This window comes from Asterias amurensis, chromosome 2, assembly GCF_032118995.1.
Source record: "Asterias amurensis chromosome 2, ASM3211899v1".
NCBI lineage: Eukaryota > Metazoa > Echinodermata > Asteroidea > Forcipulatida > Asteriidae > Asterias > Asterias amurensis.
In genome coordinates this window covers 10,300,746-10,323,208 of record NC_092649.1, presented here as the reverse complement: position 1 = coordinate 10,323,208, position 22,463 = coordinate 10,300,746, and the positions used below count along the sequence as shown (strand labels likewise).

Below are 22,463 nucleotides of genomic sequence, written 5' to 3'. Positions count from 1 at the left end.
TCCGGTGGATTATTTGACCAAAAGTAACTAAGGAATAAAGATGGGGAATCAAAACCAATATAAATGCGTAACCTATACCACCAACAACCAGCCTTACGGAGTGGATTTATGGAGCCCTCCTATTGGTGCAGTCTCCCGTTTCCATACAATTCCCCTTTGGGGTCCAAATTGAACAAAGACAAATAATGGTGGGTTGGTTTTTTGGGTTTTTTTTTTTAAAGACCCGGCTTTGCATGAGCCTAATTCCCGGTCGGATATCTGGTCTCAGTGGACTGAACTATTTCTGCAGGTTCATGCTGACAAGGAGAATGGTTTAAAAGTGAAATCTTTCTCGGTTTCTGCATCAAATTGTCTCATCTCTCTTTGACACAAATTCCGGGTCAAACTGACCAAGAATTGGGTCAGGCCCCACGTGATCCCGGGATCCTGGTAAATGTTTATACCGCATTTTTACATTGCACTCTCTTTTTATTCATTTGGTTTTACCAGCATACACCGATGTGTGTTAGTACTGTACACAGTACTTTTCCCGTGTTCTGTGAACAAAAATTCACCGGCATATTACTCGGGTGGGATTCGAACCCATAACCTTAACATTCCAAACCAGTGTTCTTACCAACTAGACTCTATTTTGAAAAAAAACTATTACGTATTGTGTTTGACTGATTGGTTGTCTCATTTTTATTTTTTTTTTACTCAGGGATTCGGCACTTACACCGCTCTAACTGGCAAACCTCTGACTCCAGACGTTACCTTCTCATCATTGGCATTATTCAATCAACTGGCCATGCCGCTGTTTATTCTACCTATGTCTTTAGCTATGCTTGTTAATGGCTTGGTCAGTACCAAGAGATTGCTTACGTTCTTACTAGCTCCAGAGGTAGAAGGAAAAGAGAGCTCAGTTCTAGATGATGATGAAGATGATGCAATGTCAAATGATCAGGTAGGGGAGTCATTCAGAGAAGTCAATGTTGTTTGATAAATTCGTGAAAAAATGTATTTTGATTGACCCACCATGTCCAAATTAAAAAGAAAACAGACAGACTGTTGAATATCCTACACTAGAATACCTTTAATGCATCAACATTTTGACGTAACATTTGCGTCAGTTAGACAATTTTTTTTACTTTGACTCCGATTACGGGACGTATTTTCCTAGAAATTGATCAGAAATGGGTCCCAACCCATACCAAATACAACCATGAGTGATATTGTTGTTTCATAAGAACCATTTGAAAAGAAGGTCACGACGTTTTTCTACTGACAAAAATTGTCCTTTTCAACGCCAGGAGGTTGTGGTCAAGTTTCGACAGCCAGAGAAAGTAACAGTCAGTCCAAAGTACACAAAGAAGGCCATCGGGATACAGACAGATGATATGGAGTTAGTGACTTCTACTGATAGTAATGTCAACAGTGGTTTGAATGGAACTCCTAATGGCGCCTTTATATCGGATCCAGAGCAGACTATGGAATCAGACATTGCTGTTGAGGTAAGGTTTACCTGCGTGTTATATATATATACAAATATTGACTGCTACGAGTGCTATGGTTAAAACTACGACTCCCGAGGTGATCCCCGGAGCGGGCAAATGGAACGGTCCGGGGATCACCGAAGGAGTCGTAGTTTTAACCATAGCACGAGTTAAAGCAGTACATATGTGTTTTATGACACCCCAACAGACTATTTATCAACTTCGTACACGTAACGTTCGTACGCGCGTTTCTGATACACAGATGCACAACTGATTGGGTTCGAGGTGGGTAAAAAGACGTCTGGGTACTGCACGCCGTGTGATAGTCGTCGGACTATCACACGGCAAACGACGCACTAGCACACGGCAAACGATGCACTATCACACGGCCGCCGTCTACTAAAACTAAGACATATCATGTAACGCACTCTAAACCAATGACAAGGCAGAATATTTGTAAGGGGTGTTATAATAGTCGTTAAGCTAAGGTGTGGTTCTTGGCACTTGTGCTCTGAAAGCAAGACACTCTTTACATAATTGCTCCTTCCTGGGCCGTAGGTCCCAAAGAGTAAGATTGTTATAGTGAGTGTAAAACCAAAAGCACCCAGAATATGTATCGTTCATTTAGCAAAACACCCTTAGAGATGTATTTTGGCTCACGAGCTACTGTGATAAGTTTACATGTTTACATGTAAAATATATTGGTGTCATCTTTAGATGGGTTGTAAAGCTATATTGGTGTCATCTTAAGATGGGTTGTACAGCTGTAGTACTTGTGGCTTTTGTTTTGACTGAATTTTGTTTATCATAATGTTTTACCAATTTGAATCTCTTTGTAGATCACTAATGGAAACTTCAAGTGGGATCCTGAAAGTGATGTTAATACAATGTCTGATATTAATGTCAAGATACCAGCAGGTAAGTGGGTCTTACACCTTCAACACGATTTCTTTAATGGGGAAGAGAAAGGAACGATTCAAAATAGAGCGCGCCACCAAGTGTTCGCATTGGAAAGGGCACAAGTGTTCAGACTTGGCGCTTTTCCAGAAAAACAAATTCCACAAAGGCTTGCTCCTGGTAGTGTTAATTTCAAAGTTTTAGTTTTTTTTTAATGATGCTGAGTTTGTGGGGCACAAAAACATTCATTTAGCAATAAACATGAAACCTTAGAAATGTGACATTTCTATTATTATTTATCTTGTTTCGGTTTTACTAATTTATGTATTTACTGATTTCATTTGAAATGTTTGTGTTATGCAGGGAAGCTAACAATGATCATAGGGCAGGTCGGCAGTGGTAAATCATCTCTTCTGTCCGCCATCTTAGGAGAAATGACAACAGTGTCTGGTGACGTTCAAATAAACAGGTTCGTATTTATTAATTGCCTTGAACAAACACACACAAAAAACAAATTATAAAGAAGAATTCAAAGGCACTGCTTTCATCCTTTTTTTTTCAATTTTGAATTACAACTTTTGAATCAAACAGCAAAGGTCTTCACATTTGATGTCAATGAAGGCAGTAGTTTGACCACTTGTTGGACAAAGCGATCCACATAAAACTACCATTTGCCTCACTTTATCTTGTCCCTAATCTCTCCTTTGATTTCCCCTCTTGGTTGATTTAGCCCACTTGTTGTCTTTATTCTTTTACTGTTTGTTTTGTTGCAGTGGAAAGGAAAGCATAGCGTTTGCTGCTCAGAAGCCGTGGTTACTAAACGGCTCATTACAAGACAACATTCTCTTCTCCTCAGACATGAACAGAAAAAGGTAACGGTATACATTTATGGTGCATTTAATGTTGGTTTTTGAAAGTAACAACATGCTTTTGTGTTTGTGTTTCGTGTTTGGCTTAGTGAGGGATGATATGGGTCTCATGCGTAGAGCGCTCGACTCCCACCAATAGAGCCCGTGTTCAACTTCTGAAGAGCTAGGGTCATTACACTGGACGGGTAGAGTTATTTATTGGTTTCCTCCTGTGTCATAAAGGGTTTCATCTAGGTGTGGCGGTTTCAACTTTCCGCCGTGTTCAGTTTTCCGAATGACCCAATACGGTAACGTTACGTCATGCGACGCCTGCGCACAGCAAGCGAAAGTAGTCAATTCTTTGTGCCGTATACTGAGTCCCCGAAAACTGAACACGGCGGAAGACTGAAACCGCCACAACAGCCCTGTGGTTTTTCTCCATCCGAAATATCAATCAAACACCTTTAGGTTTTTGCTGTGCTTCGTGTTAAAAAAAAACGTGGGTCAATATGAATGAGTGTTGTTTGCTAGTGGCTCCTTCGCAATTCAGCTTCTCATCTGAGAGAAGGGTATACCAGCTTTAACACGAACATTATTATTGTAAACCCTATCAATACACAACATAATGACACGCAACAAAACATACAGCATACATACCTGTATCTAAATAATAATTGTAAAGCTTTACATCAAGATCAAGGCGTTAAAAAAGCAAAATTAATGGAACAAAAACTACATTATTTTCACATCTGATACCAGTGAGTTTTGAGAGATTTTTTGAACAATGTCAAAGGGTTAGAATGTCTTATGTGTACTGGGAGGTTGTTCCATATTCGGGGAGCAAATTAGGAGAAAGTCCGGTTGTGAGCAGATGAGAGTGTTCTGATGGTTGAGTGTTCGGTTAGGCATGTGGTCTCAGAAGCTTGAGCGTGGCGTTAGGTAGAGAGCAAGGCAAGATGACAAGTAGCACGGTGCTATAACTGATAAATTACGGGATGTTCCTAAACTATTTTTATCTTTATATTAATATTTAATTGTACCCAGTAATCATTATTGCAATCGTTTATGACTCGTGTCCATTTTAGATACAAGTGTGTGATCGAGGCGTGTGCCCTGAAACCAGACATCGATATCTTACCAGCTGGAGACCAGACTGAGATTGGTGAGAAGGGTATCAACATGAGCGGAGGACAGAAACAGCGAATCAGCGTGGCTAGAACCATGTACTCAGGAAGACAACTTATTATTTTGGTAAGCAGATTTGTTGAAACTTTGGTATATATATATTATCAGTCGGCGTGGCAAGAACCATGTAGGCCTTACCTCAGGAAGACAAATTATTTTTTTATTTTTTTTTTACCCTTTTTATTTTTTTTACTTTGGTGTCAATATGTATGTCAGTTACGAATTGTTCGTGTTAATCAGCGTGGCAACAACCATGTAATCGGGAAGACAAATTGTTATTTTTATGAATTTATATTTTGAAACTAGGGTATCAATGTTTGACAGTTAAGGACTTCCATCTAACAAGAAACCATTATTATCATTGCGTGTTGATGATTTGTTTTTTCCCCATGTTCTCCTTGTTATTTAGGATGATCCATTGTCTGCTCTGGATGTCCATGTTGGCCGCCATCTTTTTGAAGAGGGAATAGTAAAATGGCTGCTGGATAACAAACAAACAGTTATCCTGGTTACACATCAGCTTCAGTACCTCAATAGGGCCGATTTGGTGAGAAATGCACATTAAAGCCATTGGACCCTTTCGGTACAGAAAAAAAAAAAAAGTTCACAGATTTACAAATAATTTACAGGGTTTACAGAAGGTAATGGTGAAAGACTTCTCTTGAAATATTAGTCCATGAAATGCTTTACTTTTTGAGAAAACGGTAAAACAATATAAATTCTCATTAACGAGAATTACGGATTTGTTATAAACACATGTCATGACACGGCGAAACGCGCGAAAACAGGAGTGGGTTTTCCCGTTATTTTCTCCCGACTCCGATATCCGATTGAGCCTAAATTTCCACAGGATTGTTATTTTATATATAAGTTGTGATACACGAAGTGTGGGACTTGGACAATACTGTTTACCGAAAGTGTATAATGGCTTTAACAACAAAACACTCACGTCAATGTATGTATTGCTTTTAAATTGTTGTGTAAAAATGTACGCAAAATTAGCCAGCGGCTGCAAGTTCAATTTTAGTAAACCATAAATCAGACAATGTTTTTTTCCAATCTTTTGGTAAGTCTTTAAAAACTTGAAAACAACAAAAATTATCTGTTGCTAACTGCTTACCAAACAAAAGGACCTTAGGTGCATGCAATTGCTAGTGGACAGCGTAACTTTTTGACTATTATAGCAAAGTCTTTTTGAAAAAACATTACTCTTCAGAAAAATTGTGTGGAATATTGACTTAACATTGTTTTTCGTAATCTGTTATCGCGTTCGCTTTACAACTGATCATGTAAATGTTGTAACTTAAATGAATAACCTCCCGTTAGTTTTCCTAAACTTTTGCCAAAGTATGCATAACTTACACACACCCTGGTTTGTGTTGCTACAGATCATTGAAGTCAAGGAAGGACGAATCTGTGCTACGGGAAGCTTAGATGACGTCATCAAGGCCGATCCTGAGACGTACAGTAGTTGGGCAGAGGCGATTAAGGAAGATGAAGAACCAGAATCTGAGGAAGTCAAAGATGTAGAGGAAGAAAGGAAAAGTCTCAAGAGACAGCTCTCCAAGAAAGACAGCTTCGTCAAACAAATGTCAAAGGGTATGTGCGTCATAATTTGTTCTTAAGGTGACGTAGATGCAAAATGTCTGGGGGACATCTTTACCTTTGGTAGAGGCCTGCTAACATTATACATACATTGGAAGATGCATATGATTGAATGCACTACCGCAAAATGTCATCGCTAGGTGACATCTGGATTATTCCATTTCACAAGGCATTGGAAAAGCAAGAATTCATAATGCAGGAATGAAATGGGCACAGCAACAACCACACTTTTGGCTATAAATACGCCAAATGAACAATATATAAAACATTCAGTAACTCTTTGCAGATCGTATGTTCGACAAACTTGAGCATTGCCGGCCACAGCGATTGTTAATTTATACATAAATAACATCGATATAAGACTGTTTCATCAGTGGTTATCACACTGTCATTCATGACTCCCATAAATGGCCGACCGTGATAGTTCGCGACGTAAAAGGAAAACCGTGCAGTTTCGAGTGATACTTGTGTGGATCATTATATTCTACTTTTAAAACATCTTTCCAATCATATGCATTTCATAACAAACGGTTTCAAACACTTTTAATAGACCAACTCGTCCGATCCAAGGCAACGTGTTCCTTTAAACTCACACGTATATTTCCCATTGTTAGTCATCAATTATGGCGGTCGATGAGGCTTAATGTGCAATCTATCTTTACAAAAAAATGCACAAAATAGACACGGACATTTATGTTTTTGGAGAGAAAGTTCAAATGTGCCTCTCCGGATACTTTAACTGAAACTATTTGTATTAACTATTATCGTCATTTATTTGTGAGTTTACAGAAGAGAAGCAGAGTGGCGGTAAACTAATTGAGAAAGAAGAGCAGGCTCGAGGGTCAGTCTCCTACACGGTCTACCTATACTACATGAAGAACGTAGGATGGGGTTTGATATCATTCGTGTTTCTAGCTCTCATCACACAAACTTCATTAAACGTTGGCAAGAACTTCTGGTTGTCCAGTTGGTCAGAAGCCGGTTTGTCAAATGAGGTGAGTGCCACTGCAGGCAAATTGATTTACTTCAATTTGTGTTGTAGCATTTTGTTTAGTTGTCTAATTATTTTACATTGAATACCATGCCTAATAAGTGGTAGAGTGTGTGTCCCACAAATGTTGTCATTATTTTAACACAAAATAATGTTATTTGTGCACTCATCGTACAAGAGTACCCCTTTAAGGGATTTATGATGTTCCCTGAACGCACAGGTTCTTTTCTAAACCACGGCTCCGGCTTTGGATTCGGCTTCAGTGCTCCGTTCTCTCGTCTGAAGTCTTGATCACGTACTTAAAGCACGCGCAAATATTGTCAAATCAATCACAGGACCAAGCTACAATCTCGGCCATATCTCGTTGGGCCCCCTGCCCCTTTTAATGTTGGTTCCCATTGCTGCACAGTTGTTGCACGATCTTCTGCGTTCTCCAGTCAATATTTAGCAGGTGATGGGACGGGGGAGTCAACATTGAGTGGGGGCTGTGGTTTTCGAAAGCCGAAGCCGTGGTTTCGAAAAGGGCCATAATACATATGCCGAGCACCCCACATTTCAATGGGCTTCCCGTTTTGGTTATCACCAGACAGTATTGGTATCGACTTTGTACGGTGATCTGACAATAGAGTCTGCAAGTCTCGCGTTTATTCCAACATTGGGACCCACAAAATGCACGAGTTTGCTTCCTTTACGTGTGACCAAAGTGTTTCCAAAATTGTTTGATTATGCGCGTGACTTGCACAGTCTATAGACGAATCACAGCGCTTGCTTGAGATTTTTGTAACAAGAGTACTTTTTCCCTGATTAACTTATTCTTCTTTTTTGTCTTCAGAGTGCAACATCAACCGCTGAATACCTAGGTGGTTATGCAGGCTTATCAGTAGCAGCCATTGTGAGTCAGTTGATGGCTTTCTCGGCGTTGGTGACGGCAGCTTTGATCGGTGGTCGTAGATTGCATCACAATATGCTCCAAAATATCATCATGGTTCCACTCAGGTACGATTAACATTTTATGCAGAGTGTTAAGTCCTCTGTGCCTGAAATAATGATCTATATACCTCTTTCACCCTATTAATATCTTGGTCAAGTTCCCTGTTTCCCAAAACAGTAATGAGTGCTAATATTCAAAGCGCATGGCACCAAACTAGTATTTCGTCCAGCCTCAGACTGGTTACTATGAGTTAGGAGTAAAATCAAGATGGTCACACCGTGGTAATTGTCTATTGATTACTGTGTAGTGTGGTAACAAGTAACCATTTACCAATTTACCCGTAGGGATATGTGAACAGAGGAGTTATGTGGGACAAAGCGAGTGATCCTCTAGCAACCCCGTTTCCAGTAGTGTACGATCACGCCGCGACATTTTCCGCTCATTTATAGCCCCAGATGTGCCTTTTTGCGTCTAAACCCAATACATGTTTTAGTCATTGGGCCAGTGATTATACCAATGATCAATTCAACAAAGAAACAGTTTTTGGTTACGACTGCGAAAACGCACCGTCAGAATTGCGATTTCGAAAATATTAGAAGAAGAAAACAATGAAAAAGGGCAACTGTATAATTTCTACAAAATTTTTGTTTGACATTGCGACCTTAATTGTTTTTCCAACAGGTTCTTTGACACTACACCGGTTGGCAGAGTTCTCAACAGATTTTCCAACGACACCCAACTGATTGATTCTGTAAGTATTTTGCATTATACTTTATGATCTATAAATACTTATTTATTTTAAATCTTCGGCCATTAATCTTCAGATATAAAATACAAACGTTCACAATTTTTTGTTATCATCTTAGATGTGTCAGACCCAAGTATCAAGATTTTGTTTAATTCATTCATATATATTTTAGCAATATTAAATGACAAAACAATTAAAACTGTTTGGTCCATAGATGCTAGACCTAGACAATAAACAAGATTATGGAGAACCTTAACATCATTAGTGGAAAACGTCAAAGCAAAAAGCAATATATTCATTGGAAAAAAAATTGCTTTGGTTAAACAAGGAACTTTACCATATTAACATGCAAGAGCTCTTCCAACTGAGCTATATCCCTATATATATTCGTGAGTGCCAGTCAGTAGCCATTCAACCTCACTGAAAACTTTCTCTTGTCAATTGACTAATAAAAATTAGTCATGCACACTGTCTTATTTTACTAATCAAAAGATAGTCATGCATAGGTAGTTTTGACTAATTATAATTAGTCATGAAAAAGTGTCTTATTTGACTAATTATTAAATTAATTAGTAACGCACGAAAATTAATTGGTAATGCAAGAAAATTAATTAGTATTGCACGAATATTAATCAGTCACGCGACTGTTAAAGTTAGTCAGGATTACAAATTAATTCCCCTCACATAAGTCAAAAACTACCTAGGCATGACTCTTTTAACAAGTAAAATAAGACAGTGTGCATGACTAATTGTTAGTCGTTTGACTAGATACAGTTTGGACATTTACACATTATGTGTGCATTGCACACAAACGAAAGGCCTTTCGTATACAAACATCATGCAGCTATAACACGACACATGCCTATTGTTTTTGTGATTGCATCCGTACACGTACACTGTATACACGCAGCTAAACTAGCTCAACAAGCTTTTGTTACTCTTGCCTTTGCTGTCGTTTTATCTTTAAAATAAAAAAAACACCACAATATTCTACATTAAATTCTTATTCTACTAGTATAAATTACAGGGTGAAATTCGGAGAAGTTTAAATTTATTTTACTTGATAAACGTCGCCAGTATGCTGCCCAACACTAACGTTTTGTCAAACAACACAAACTTTTCCACGGAGCAATGTTTAACGTTACACATCATTGTTTATATCTTATTATAATGGAATTGCTATGATCGCAGGCTACAGACTCTATTCTTTACTGGCAAGTATCATATAATTATTCCAATGATTAATGCTCACCTTCACCAGTCAACTTGAGCTGTCATGCTCCATCTCAAAACAACAACGCGATATGACAATCATCCGATTCTGTGCCACGCCCCCAAGAGGGCTTTTGGGAAACCCGGCACAATCAGAAGTCATCAAAAAATAAGTCAAAAGTCATATTGCCGCCCCCAAAAAAATTGGCGGGATCGCGCTCTTAATTAGTCGTAACGCAAAAAGTTAGTCAGTTGGATTGTCATGAAAAATTATACTTCGTCATCTCTTGTTTCGTGACGATACTTATTTGTCAATTGACGAATTAGCCCGCCCTTCAAATTAGTCCATTATTCAAAGTAGTCTTTAACTTATTCTAATTAGTCAAACACTTTAAACGATTCGTATTGCACTAATTGTAATTTGTCATTCCCTCGTCAACTGACTAATCACTCGCATTACTAATCATTTTCGCCCAGTTTGACGAACTTTTCACTATGTTTGACTAAATAAAACTGTGGGTGCTGTGACTGCCGCATAACCAGCGAATTACACCTAATGGGTAGCACCAGCAGATGGATCACCTTTAAAGACAGTGGACACTATTGGTAATATTGTCAAAGACCAGTCCTCTCACTTGGTGTATCTCAACATATGCATACAATAACAAACCTGTGAAAGGTTTTTTAAAGGCAGTGGACACTATTGGTAATTACTCAAAATAATTTTCAGCATAAAACCTTTCTTGGTGATGAGTAATGGGGAGAGGTTGATGGTATAAAACATTGTGAGAAACGGCTCCCTCTGAAGTGCCATAGTTTTCGAGAAAGAAGTAATATTACTTGAGGTAAAACGACAATAGTAAATACATATTGTTAATTGTACTGTTTTGAGTTCGCCTTTGTTTTCCTTTGTTGTGTCCAAAAGGTTTTTTTCTTTTCTTTTTTCTTTAAATACTGCTTCATTTTTTGTATTGTATTTAACATATTGTACAGTACATACATTTTGAATGTAATTTTGTAAACCAAATTATCTTAGTCTGTGACTTTTTATTTGGTCATCTATTTCTAAAATATACCAATTGTGAATTGAATTGAATTGAAATACTCCTCTCTGAACTGCATTTCCATTAACTTAAATGAAGATTGGTGATTCTGTTTCAGAGACTTGCTCAAACGTTCAACAGTCTTCTGGGATGTTTCTTACAATGCCTTTCAGCGGTTGTAGTCAACACTATTGTTATGCCATTCTTCATCATATTCGTCATACCAATTGCTATTGGGTATTACTTTCTGCAAAAATACTTCATCGCTACCTCAAGGTATGACCAAACACATTTTATTCAACACGTTCTATATTTATATTAAAAGTATCTTAGAAGTCTCTGAAACATTACCCATCGGTGATGAACGCAATTTTAAAATGAACCGGCTGAACTTAAAGGCAGTGGACACTAGATTGGTAAATACTCAAAATAATTATTAGCATAAAACCTTACTTGGTAACGAGTAATGGGGAGCTGTTGATAGTATAAAGCATTGTGAGAAAAGGCTCCCTCTGAAGTAACGTAGTTTTCGAGAAAGAAGTCATTTTCCACGAATTTGATTTCGAGACCTCAAGTTTAGATTTTGAGGTCTCAAAATCAAGCATCTGAAAGCACATCACAACTTCGTCTGACAAGCATGTTTTTTCTTTCATTATTATCTTGCAATTTCGAGGACCAATTGAGCTCAAATGTTTACAGGTTAGTTGTTTGATGCATAATGTTGAGATGCACCAAGTTAGAAGACTGGTCTTTGATGTGTCCAGTGTCTTTAACAGCGTGTTTTGACCGGGCAGTTTAGAACGTCGGAATTCGTGTACTGGTGGCCAAGTATCATGCAGAACGTTGGTTCGAATCCCAGTCATGACAACTATAATTGCTTCTTTTCACCCAGGGGTAAATTGGTGTCTAGGGGCAGAAATGATTCTTGTGATTGATTTAGCTTGGTTCGCTACATGTTTGGCATACTCCAAATAGTTTGAGGGTTAAGATTAATGACCCAGCGACTAGGGTATACAATGATGTTAGAGGACCATCAGTGTCACTCTGTGGTAGATTTGATCGCAAAATAAGATGCCACTTTTATTATTATGTTATATCATTATCATTTTACTATTGACGAACCAAACTTTTTACACCACAAACTTTCAACTAAATTTCAGTAAGCATTGTCTTTTTAAGTATTGTTATTTTCAACCTTTGAACCTTTTGTTAATTCTTTCCCCAGGGAGCTTCAACGTCTTGACAGTACCAGTAAATCCCCAATATTTGCATTCTTCTCAGAAAGTCTCGGCGGATTATCAACCATTCGAGCTTACGGGTGAGTCAAGATGGTGTCTTAATCTAGGCAAAGTCTCCTTTTCCCTTCCTGCGTTGACAACACGAGAAAAGAGTCCATGTTCAATGTCATAACATTCAAAGCTGGCTAAATAGTATTAATTTTATTAAAGGCTGTGGACACTATTGGCAATACTCAAAATAATTGTTATTATTAAAACTTACTTGGTAACAGCTGTTGATAGTATAACAACTTTGTGAGAAACGGCTCCCTCTGAAGTAACGTAATTTTCGAGAGAAAAAAAGGGTAATTTTCCACTGGTCTGGTGATTACCAAAGAGATTTCGAGACCGCAGAATTAGAATTTGAGGTCCCGAAATCAAGCTTCTGAAAGCACACAACTTCGTGTGACAAGGATGTTATTTCTTCCATTATTATCTCGCAACTTCGACGACCAATTGAATTCAAATTTTCATAGTTTTGTTATTTTGTGCATATGTTGAGATACACCAAGTTAGAAGACTGGTCTTTGTCAATTTTAATACCAATAGTGTCCGCTGCCTTTAAAGCTGGCTAAATAATACTCTAAAAAAAGAACGAAATCCTCAAAACTAATCGGGTACTTAATAGTATTTTAAGAGTATTAATAATAATAATAATAATAATAATAATAATAATAATAATAATAATAATAATAATAATAATAATAATAATAATAATAATAATAATAATAATAATAATAATAATAATAATAATAATAATAATAATAATAATAATAATAATAATAATAATAATAATAATAATAATAATAATAATAATAATAATAATAATAATAATAATAATAATAATAACAATAACAATAATAATAATAATAATAATAATAATAATAATAATATAATAATAATATTTATATAGCGCCTTTAACGCAGATCAAAGCGCTGAACAATAAATAAAACAAGAACAACGCAAAGAAAGTAAGATAAACAAAACAGCGAATGGATTTTAAGGGATTTTCACACAGAGTTTGGGTCAGTAATTGACACAGCTTCTAGTCATTTTGGCACTATTTCCGGGTTTTACTGACCGAGTAAAAGGAACCTGGAATCCAGGTTAATTCTGACCCGCGAGTTGGTAGAGTGTACTTGTAATCAACGATTGCGTTTAAAGTGATTACAAAAACCCTGTTGATTGCAAACTTGTTTTTTTTTCTTCTCTTTTCGTATTTTTTGTTCGATTGAAAGAATATTCTTTTTATTTTTATTAAAGCCAGTGGCATCAGAGAACATAAAAAGTATTTAGAGTCACATCTATCGTATATTTTGGATACGAGGCATTGCATTGTTTGGTATATTTTTGGTGTGCGGTAACACCATGTGTATATCTTCTTGCCATGTTAATTTGTTCTTTAGAGAACTGTCTTTCTATATATTCTACTACCGCTATTTTATAGTTAACTCCTTTTTTTAATCTAGACATGTGCCAATGGCTTGTTGTCTTGTTGGTTTTGTGTTGACTTTGTGTATTTCTAATTGTCTTTGTGGTTTGCCGAATAAACAACAACAATAATCGTTACATGTTTCGTTGCAGAGATGGCAAGCGTTTTTACAAGACTCTGATTAAGCGCATTGATACTAATTTGGGACCTTACCTGTATCTTCAAGCTGCAAATAGATGGTTAGCTACTCGTCTGGTAAGATCAAAATCTTTCATTTTATTTAATTCTATTTTATTTCTATTATACACCTATGTATTGACTGGCAATGAGGCAATGAGGTAACTAGTGTATGTCTGTTCCCCCAAGGGACTTTGAGTGACCAAAAGAGGGACCTATTTCCCGAGGCCGAAGGGGGAATTAGACTTAGTTACCGAATTATGCCAGACAATATGTGTTTCATACCACAGCTCGGTCTTAAATGTGAAATAAGAACAGATATCTGGAAAATAGAGGGAGTTTTTTATATAGTTGCAGTTAAAGTCAATAGCAAAACACGCGCGGGCGAACACTAGACTATATTGGTTCATCCCACGTGACCGTGTTTCAGCCAACCAGAGTACAGAACAAGCAAGAGGTATGTTATAGTTGGTTTTATTAATTGATTTATGGTTTTATTTTAAATCTATCCCAGAATATGCTCAATAGCTTAACCTACCTAATTTACTCTTCACAGGATCTAATTGGTTCGTTGTTTGTCCTTCTGGCTGGTTTGTCCACTCTGATTGGTGCATTGCTGTTTGGCGTTGACCCAAGTTTAGTGGGACTTGCCGTGACGTATTCACTTCAGGTATGTCCACCATTTTGCAAAACCGACCTTTAAAGACACCTGACACCTTTTGTAATTGTCAATATCAGTCTTCTCACTACTAGTATCTCAACATATGCACAACATAACAAACCTGTGAAATTTTGAAATCAATTGGTCGTCGAAGTTGTGAGATAATAATGGAAGAAAAATACACTTGTCACACGAAGATGTGTGCTTTCGGGACCTCAAAATCTAATTCTGAGGTCTCGAAATTAAATTCAAATATTTTAGTGGAAAATTACTTCTTTCCCGAAAACTCTTTATAACTTCAGAGGGAGCCGTTTCTCACAATGTTTTTTACAATCAACAGCTCTCCATTACTTGTTACCAAGTAAGTTTGTTTGCTAACAATTATTTTGAGTAATTACCAATAGTGTCCAGTGCCTTTAAAAACAATGTGCTGTATGATTTATTTGTATTTAACTTAAATTTTCGTTAGGGCGTCAAGTTTATCCGAATGAACATAAAAAGAGCAATCCACCAGATTTTTTACCTTAAAAATGTCAATCAAACTTGTTGGCTTACTTGGGTAGTGACACCTTCCTCGGTGTTACTCCTTTACTTTAATGTTGAGTAACACCAAGATGCTTATAGTTTTTAACATCTAACCTTTTTCTAAAATCTATGTTTGTTGTTGATGTGTTTTGGGGGTTTTTTTCATGTGATGTTTGTGTTTTGTTTGTTTTAAACCTGTAGGTATCTGGTTATCTAAACTGGCTTGTTCGCAGCGTTGCTGATGCTGAGCTGCAGATGAATGCAGTCGAACGTGTCAAGTTTTACTCCGATGTTGAAAACGAGCCATATGAAGGTTTGTCAGGAACTGTTCACAATTGTCAAAATAAAATATTAGTTTCAATAGTAACCATTGATACCAACATTTCTCAGAAGATGTTTCCATTACATCGCGGGTAAAAGCTATGTTCGGGAATGGAGTGGGTACTCCTACAAAACCATATCTTTAACATGTCGATAAACCCAGATCGTGAGACACTGGACACGTAATTGTCAAAGACCCTTCTTCTTACCGTTGGTGTATCTCAACATATGCACAAAATAACAAACCTGTGAAAATTTGAACTCAATCGGTCGTCGAAGAATAATGGAAGAAAAAAACACTCTTGTCACACGAAGTTGTATGCTATCAGATGCTTGATTTTGAGACCTCAAAATCTATTTCTGAGGTCTCGAAATCAAATTCAAATATTTAAGTGAAAAATTACTTCTTTCTCGAAAACTACGTTACTTCAGAAGGGGCCGTTTCTCGCAATAATTTATACTATCAACAGCTCTCCAATGCTTATTACCAGATAATTTTTATTATGGACACCAATAGTGTCCAGTGCCTTTAAAAAATGTTTACTCAAAGTAAATAATGTTTTTGTTGTCATTCATTTGCAGGTAAAGAACCTGCTGTTGAATGGCCCTCTCGTGGTCAGATTAAATTTGAAGAGGTATCGGTTCGTTACGCTAAGGATCTAGATGCAGTCTTGAAACGAGTCTCTGTTTGCCTCAAACCAGGAGAAAAGGTAAAATACATCTTGTACTTATGTTTTCCCATCATTTTTAATTTACTACAATGCAAAGGTAAATATGAGATGTTATGCCAAAAACAACTTAAACATCAGTATTTATGGAGCTAACATTCCAATACTTTTGTGTCCGTCCAACCGCATAGCATTATCAAAAGGTACACTAATATACCCTTTCATCCTTTAAACATTTGGGGTTTTTTTTCAATCTTTCGTTCAGGTTGGAATTTGTGGCCGTACCGGAAGTGGAAAATCCACATTGACCCTTGCCCTTCTCAGGGTCATTGATATCTTTGAAGGTATGTTGATTAACAGTCAATTCAATTGGAATATTATGTGTTTCTAATCTCATTATAACTAAAACCTAATCCCATGAAAACATGTCTTCCTAACCATAATTATTTTGGTTATACAAACCGAAATCAGCTGTTGCGTTTTTGTATGTTTTTAGATATAGCTTTCTCGAATTATGACTTTATTTCAGAGGGGAATATTTCGCACACAAAATTTGTTCTAGAATGAACTTCATAATCACTAAGCTTTCAACAAAAGTTAAACAATATGTTTGTATCCTTCCAAATCCTGAATAAAATAACAGTTGTAGTTGTTGGGGTTTTATCTGTTTCTATTGATTTTTTTTATTTTTTAGTATTGTTGTTTCCCGCCACCCTACAATCTAGACATGGTTAACAGGAATATTGGTGCCTGCATTCAGATACCCCGAGTTTTTTTCATCATTAGTGTTTTATTTTTGTAGCTTCTTACCAAGAATTGTTTTCAGCAAACTTGCATTAAAATATTTATTTGTTATGGTGAATGTCTATTTTAAGGTCAAGTACTAATTGATGACGTCGACATCAAGTCTGTACCTCTGACGTCACTCAGAAGTAAACTGTCAATCATTCCACAGGATCCAGTACTGTTCACAGGTTCCGTTCGGTAAGACATTATCTTGAATCTTACATACTAAAACTTTCTAAAACCGATTGCATTAGACACAATATCATTCTCCGCGTCTTTGGTTTGTCGTTTTGTTGGTCGTTCTAGTACCAAACCAGAAATGCTTGTGATTTAACTACAAGTAATGGAAGAGTTGCACAATTTACCTTCAATTGTGACATAATTTCTATTATCTTTCATTCTCAACTTTCTTTGGAGAATACATTCACAAAGAAACCCAGGTTTCCACTTTTGCCCTCGGGTAAAGAAAAAACATTTTGTCAATGGTATGATTGCACCATGCTTAATTTTTGAAGTCAGCCACCATGTCGTGAGTCACACTATGCTCTAACCAATAGAGAAATTGTGGTCCTTTATCTCTGCTCTGACTCTAATCAACTACGATACTTCACTACTGACTACTCTAAATTTCTTTTCTTACCCTCACCAGAAAGAATCTTGATCCTATGATGCAGCAATCTGATGATGATCTCTGGAAGTCGTTAGAGATTGCGCAGTTAAAGGAAGTCGTTTCCCAGCTAGAGGGGGGACTAGGTAAATTTTAGGACACCATAATTCCACATACATAACCTTATCATTTATTTTGCTTGAACACTATAGTTTGTCATTGATTGGTTTCCTTAAGGATACTACATCATTGTGCTATTTCCTCTTACTTTGTGTATTTTCAAGTCACCCCCTATAGTATATTCACTGTGTTGCATTATTATTTTTATATTATTTTTATGATTGATTTTTAGATGCGTCAGTAACTGAAGGTGGTGAGAATTTCAGCGTCGGTCAAAGGCAGTTATTCTGCTTGGCTCGTGCCTTCCTCAGGAAGTCTCGTATCCTCATCATGGACGAAGCTACCGCCTCAATCGACATGGAGACGGTACGGTTATCTCCTACGAAGTTTTGGAGCGTTTGATTTTCACAAAAGAGTGCGCCACCAAACGTTTGTCTTTTGAAGTTAAACTTTTAATGACGTGGAAAATATCGATACTCACCGCACAAGTTAGGGAAGAAACTAAGAATGAACACTCTGCATGATGTCTGCTTTTATACCCGTGTTAATATATTGCTTATCATTCATATTTGCAGGACAAGATTTTACAGACAGTTGTAGCAACTGCATTTGCCGATAGAACAGTTTTGACCATCGCAGTAAGTGTTAATTTGTTCAGCTTCTCCAACAATTAAAGCGGCAAATTTAGTGTTTTATTGTTATGAAATTATTATTGATGGAAAGATGTTTTGCAAGTGGAAGATTTTGATTCACATAACTATTCCTAAAAACTGTGTGATTTTCCTTTTCATCTGTGGCCTGCTTTAAAGTTTTTTACAAAATAAATTGATTAAACTTAAACCATAGTCCAGTGGTGTTATATGCAGGACTTGCAATCACAATGTTGTGGGTTAGAGTTCTACCCAAACTAACCACTGATTTCACATTCACTAGAATAAGCAGAACACTTACTGGGTCACAGTTTCTTGACTAGTGCAATTCAAATAATATGAGAGAGTAAACAAGCAAACAAACAAAGAAACCTTTATTATGATTTTTAACCGTATCTCTGTTTCTTAAATTCATTCCAGCATCGTATCGCGACTATTCTGGACTCAGACAGCATTCTTGTCTTAGATGACGGTCATGTGGCGGAGTATGGAAGTCCAGCTGAGCTTCTTGCTAAAGAGAATGGTTTATTTGCCTCTTTGGTCAATGACGATTAAATGACGATTAAAGGGAAGTTACACGTTTGGTAATTACTCAAAACAAATATTAACTTAAAAACTGACTTGGTAACGAGCATTCGAGAGCTGTTGATAGTATAAAATATTGTGGGAAACTACTCCCTCTGAAGTAATATAACTTAGTTTTTGAGAATAAGGTAATTTCTCACTAAAACAGTAAAAGACTTTTAGCTAGAGGTTTTTTATTCTTACCTGAAAGCACACAAATTCGTCCAACAAGGGTGTTTTTTCATTCATCATTTCCTCGCAACCTCGATGACCATTTGAGCCAAAATTTTTACAGGCTGGTTATTTTATGGTTATGATAGGATACACCAAGTGAGAAGGCTGGTATTTGACAATTACCAAATGTGTACCTTCCCTTTAAGCTCCTCCCTTGTACTAATTAATACAAGTGGTCGTACGTTGAAAACAGGGTGCTAGTACTGTGGAGTATAAGGTACTGTCTGTATATTTATGTTTATTTTGGTTTTTTACTGAATAACTTTAATAAATTGATTTACTTATTGTTAATGCTTGAAAAATAATCCTCCACAAAATCGGTGTCTCGAGTTATGCAAAAAAAATGTTATAAGTGATTTGGGGGTTGTTGGTTCGAGTCCCACTCTAGTAAATTGTTCTGTTTTCATCCCCGAAATCATTTTAAAATTTACCCGGTCAGTTTCCCTTGTGGTTTATATTGATAACAGCATATTTTAACCTAAAACAAAATCAGTATTTGCCTAATTTTTTTTTTTATTCTTATGGGGGTGAGTGGGTGTATTTTCTAAACGAACACATACATTTCAGATAATAGAAAATGTAGTACTATAATATGAACAAATAGCATTATAATGGCGAAGTCTTATGTATAGCGCACGTATCTACCAACAAGTTACTTTAGGCGCTTTTTAGTATAATAATACATTTTTACAGAAAGATAGGTTATTGAAGTTACGACAAGTCCCGTTTTAGAATTGAACTGGATTCCGGGTACCAGGGGGCCTGACCCCTTTCAAAATGGTTTGAAAAAATAATGGGCTTTTAAACTTTGATTCACATTGATCCATTGATCCATGGGTCACAATGACTCATGAATGGGTTAAACCACACGGGACCCCGATCCGTGTCGATTCTGTCATTGCAGTTTTTACATTGCACTCACCATGACAAGAATTCCATGGCATCTAAGGTTACGGTATGTAACGGTGTTCGCAACCTACTGTTCAAGGAACAATTCATTGTGATGACCATTTTGTCCACTAATCACATGTACCTGTGGAACTATAGCATTCCGTCGCAAGAATTTTAATCCTAGGTTTTTAGAGGACCATGTTTATGGTTTTAGTTTTCCTTTCCATCCGGTGAATGTGTTGTGTGCTGGGTTCCGACGGGCTGGGGTGTCGAGTTCCTCGCTCTATAACATGGGGCCACCAGAGCGTCAGAATGGGCCCGGCCCCAGCCTCGAGACCCCGGCTCACGACCTGCCTCGTGACACTGATGAGAGCTTGATGAGAAAAACGTCCACTTGAACACACCCAGCCAGGCAAGTCTGTTCAATTAACGAATAAATAAATCCCTTGCGGCCTTCACCATCCTAATTGTACGCGACCGATTAAATTCACATAAATTATTTTGTTGCTTAGGGCCTATACTTATTCTTTGATTGTTATAATCATTGCATTGAAAATAATAACATTGTTGTCTTTGAATCTGAAGTCTCTCATTTCTATTAAAATTCATTTCACGTAAATAATTTTACATATGTCCACGGTCAAACAATTGACTTTTCTTATACTTTGTGGGTGGAAGAGACTTGGGGTGCAAGTGAATAAAATCGACATTTCAAATCATAATATAGCCCGTTGCTCTGGTAACAGCTCAATTTGTATTTTTTTTCCAACTTCGGGGTCTGATATTTATGACTCGATCCCACCAAAATGCAAACCATAAAAACTTTTATATCACTACAATAAAAGTTTACTTGAGACAAAACGATTTTTGCTACAAATTTCACCCATACGCTGTTATTTAGAACATGCATTAGGACATGTTTTTATAACCTGCAAATTCGAATGTTTACTCTATTTTTGGCCATCAAAATGTCAACTTGCCAGGGGTCTCAGAAAATTTTCCTATCGGTTGTGATTAGGGCCAACTGTGGTCTTTTCATTTCTGGTGAGAAAGACTTGGGCAAATGTATCCTGTTGTGATAGCACTGCCTCAAAAATAAGTTATTGTTTCCCAAAACAGGGAAAAATGCTTTTGAAGTTTAAAACAAGAACAAAAATTCATGACTTATTTAGAATTATTTAAACAATGTTTCTCACAATTAATAAGAAGAAATTACTGACAATTATTAAGAAACAAACGCAGATAAGTACATAGTTTGGTCTACCATTATAAACATCGGGCTCTGCTGAGTTATCCAATCGAATAATGCAATTTGATATAATTCCAGACCGTGTATTATCACTTGACAGTGTCCCATCCACGGGAGATGAAGGTCACAGAATCATCTGTGAATATTGATGAATGTGACAAGACTCATTCTCTGTCAAGGTTTGAAGTAAATTGAACCATTAATTACACTTCAACAATGAATATGATTTATCTCCTCATCGATGGTTCAAGGAGATCCTGAGTAGATCCTAATTACTCCACTCGGATCACATCTTTTAGACGGCTTTTGTAGGTCTATTGTTCGCTATTTCGAAAAATTAGTCTTTTAGCGGTCTTTCTAAAGGTTTTGTCTCTCCAGTAGTAGATCAATGTATTAAGCCACGAGTTGCTCAACCTCAGTATATCAAAATATGCGAATGCATTCCAATTGCCAGATTGAGAAATCAGTGGGTAAAAAGCTATGTTAGATGGGAACCATGTCACCGCTATAGAACCAGTGATAATCAGAAATGTATTTAAAGATTTAGAGTTGGAGTCACGAAGCTGGGCGTGTACGTCTGCGGCGTTCAAACCCACCTCAGCTGCAGCTATACGCCGGGCTTGAAGTCGAGCAGTCAACAGCAGTTTAACGTACAAAGCTATGATAATCAAAGCAGGAATTGTGACAACAGTAGACGCCAGTGCAATTGCAAATAACTGTACAGATGTGTGTGCTCCATAACTGATAAATGATACCATTACATAACAACACAATGTAAAGCTAATTATTGTCTCACAAAACAAAGTTATCAACACCCGTTTCTTGGTCACAATCGTATTGAGTCGCAGTGGTTGTGACACTGCTACATATCGTACAACAGTTATGGTTGATAATATATTGAGTCCGACCATCTGGAAGAAGAAAGATATGTATCCTAGCACAAACTCACCATCAAATAAGTTAGTAAGAAAGCCAAATAAACCCACAGCCACGTCGGCGATTGTTAACGATATCATGAGCTGTTTAGTGATATCATGCATGTCGTGAATGCGACGTAGCACAATCAACGAGAAGATATTGCTGACTATTATGAAGAAACAAACGAAGAGGAGTATATACTTTGGTCCACCATCGTAATCAGTGACCTCGGTTGAGTTATCCATGTTCTAAGAATGCAATTTATACAATTTCTGTCCATTTATAATCAGTTGACAGTGTCACATCATGTACAACATGTGCGAATCTCTTGTGTTGGAGTGTTGTCTCTGAAAAGAGCCAGGTGGTAGTGGTATCGATGTTTCGAACAGTATACTCTGCTCGTCTTCAGGAGAGTACACTTGAAAACAGAAAATTCGTATCATCATTGGC

The 22,463-nt window shown here is 37.0% G+C and overlaps 2 protein-coding genes across 2 annotated transcripts in view; one reads left to right on the top strand and one right to left on the bottom strand.

Moving 5' to 3' along the window:
• Nucleotides 1–20,424, top strand: part of LOC139950859 (ATP-binding cassette sub-family C member 9-like) — a 29,543-nt gene extending 9,119 nt beyond the window's left edge. The window contains exons 10-32 of the mRNA XM_071949697.1: nt 701–943; nt 1,290–1,490; nt 2,312–2,390; nt 2,733–2,838; nt 3,143–3,241; nt 4,303–4,468; nt 4,812–4,949; nt 5,791–6,001; nt 6,797–7,002; nt 7,831–7,994; nt 8,611–8,680; nt 11,051–11,208; nt 12,158–12,250; nt 13,795–13,897; nt 14,376–14,489; nt 15,207–15,318; nt 15,909–16,036; nt 16,260–16,338; nt 16,870–16,978; nt 17,430–17,533; nt 17,740–17,873; nt 18,083–18,145; nt 18,578–20,424. Coding sequence (XP_071805798.1) covers nt 701–943; nt 1,290–1,490; nt 2,312–2,390; nt 2,733–2,838; nt 3,143–3,241; nt 4,303–4,468; nt 4,812–4,949; nt 5,791–6,001; nt 6,797–7,002; nt 7,831–7,994; nt 8,611–8,680; nt 11,051–11,208; nt 12,158–12,250; nt 13,795–13,897; nt 14,376–14,489; nt 15,207–15,318; nt 15,909–16,036; nt 16,260–16,338; nt 16,870–16,978; nt 17,430–17,533; nt 17,740–17,873; nt 18,083–18,145; nt 18,578–18,712 — 3,015 coding nt within the window. The 3' untranslated portion in view covers nt 18,713–20,424. The remainder of the gene's footprint in view (nt 1–700; nt 944–1,289; nt 1,491–2,311; nt 2,391–2,732; nt 2,839–3,142; nt 3,242–4,302; nt 4,469–4,811; nt 4,950–5,790; nt 6,002–6,796; nt 7,003–7,830; nt 7,995–8,610; nt 8,681–11,050; nt 11,209–12,157; nt 12,251–13,794; nt 13,898–14,375; nt 14,490–15,206; nt 15,319–15,908; nt 16,037–16,259; nt 16,339–16,869; nt 16,979–17,429; nt 17,534–17,739; nt 17,874–18,082; nt 18,146–18,577) is intronic.
• The window catches only part of LOC139934062 (dolichol-phosphate mannosyltransferase subunit 3-like), a 535,719-nt gene that overhangs the window by 430,196 nt on the left and 83,060 nt on the right, over nt 1–22,463 (bottom strand). The window lies entirely within an intron of this gene.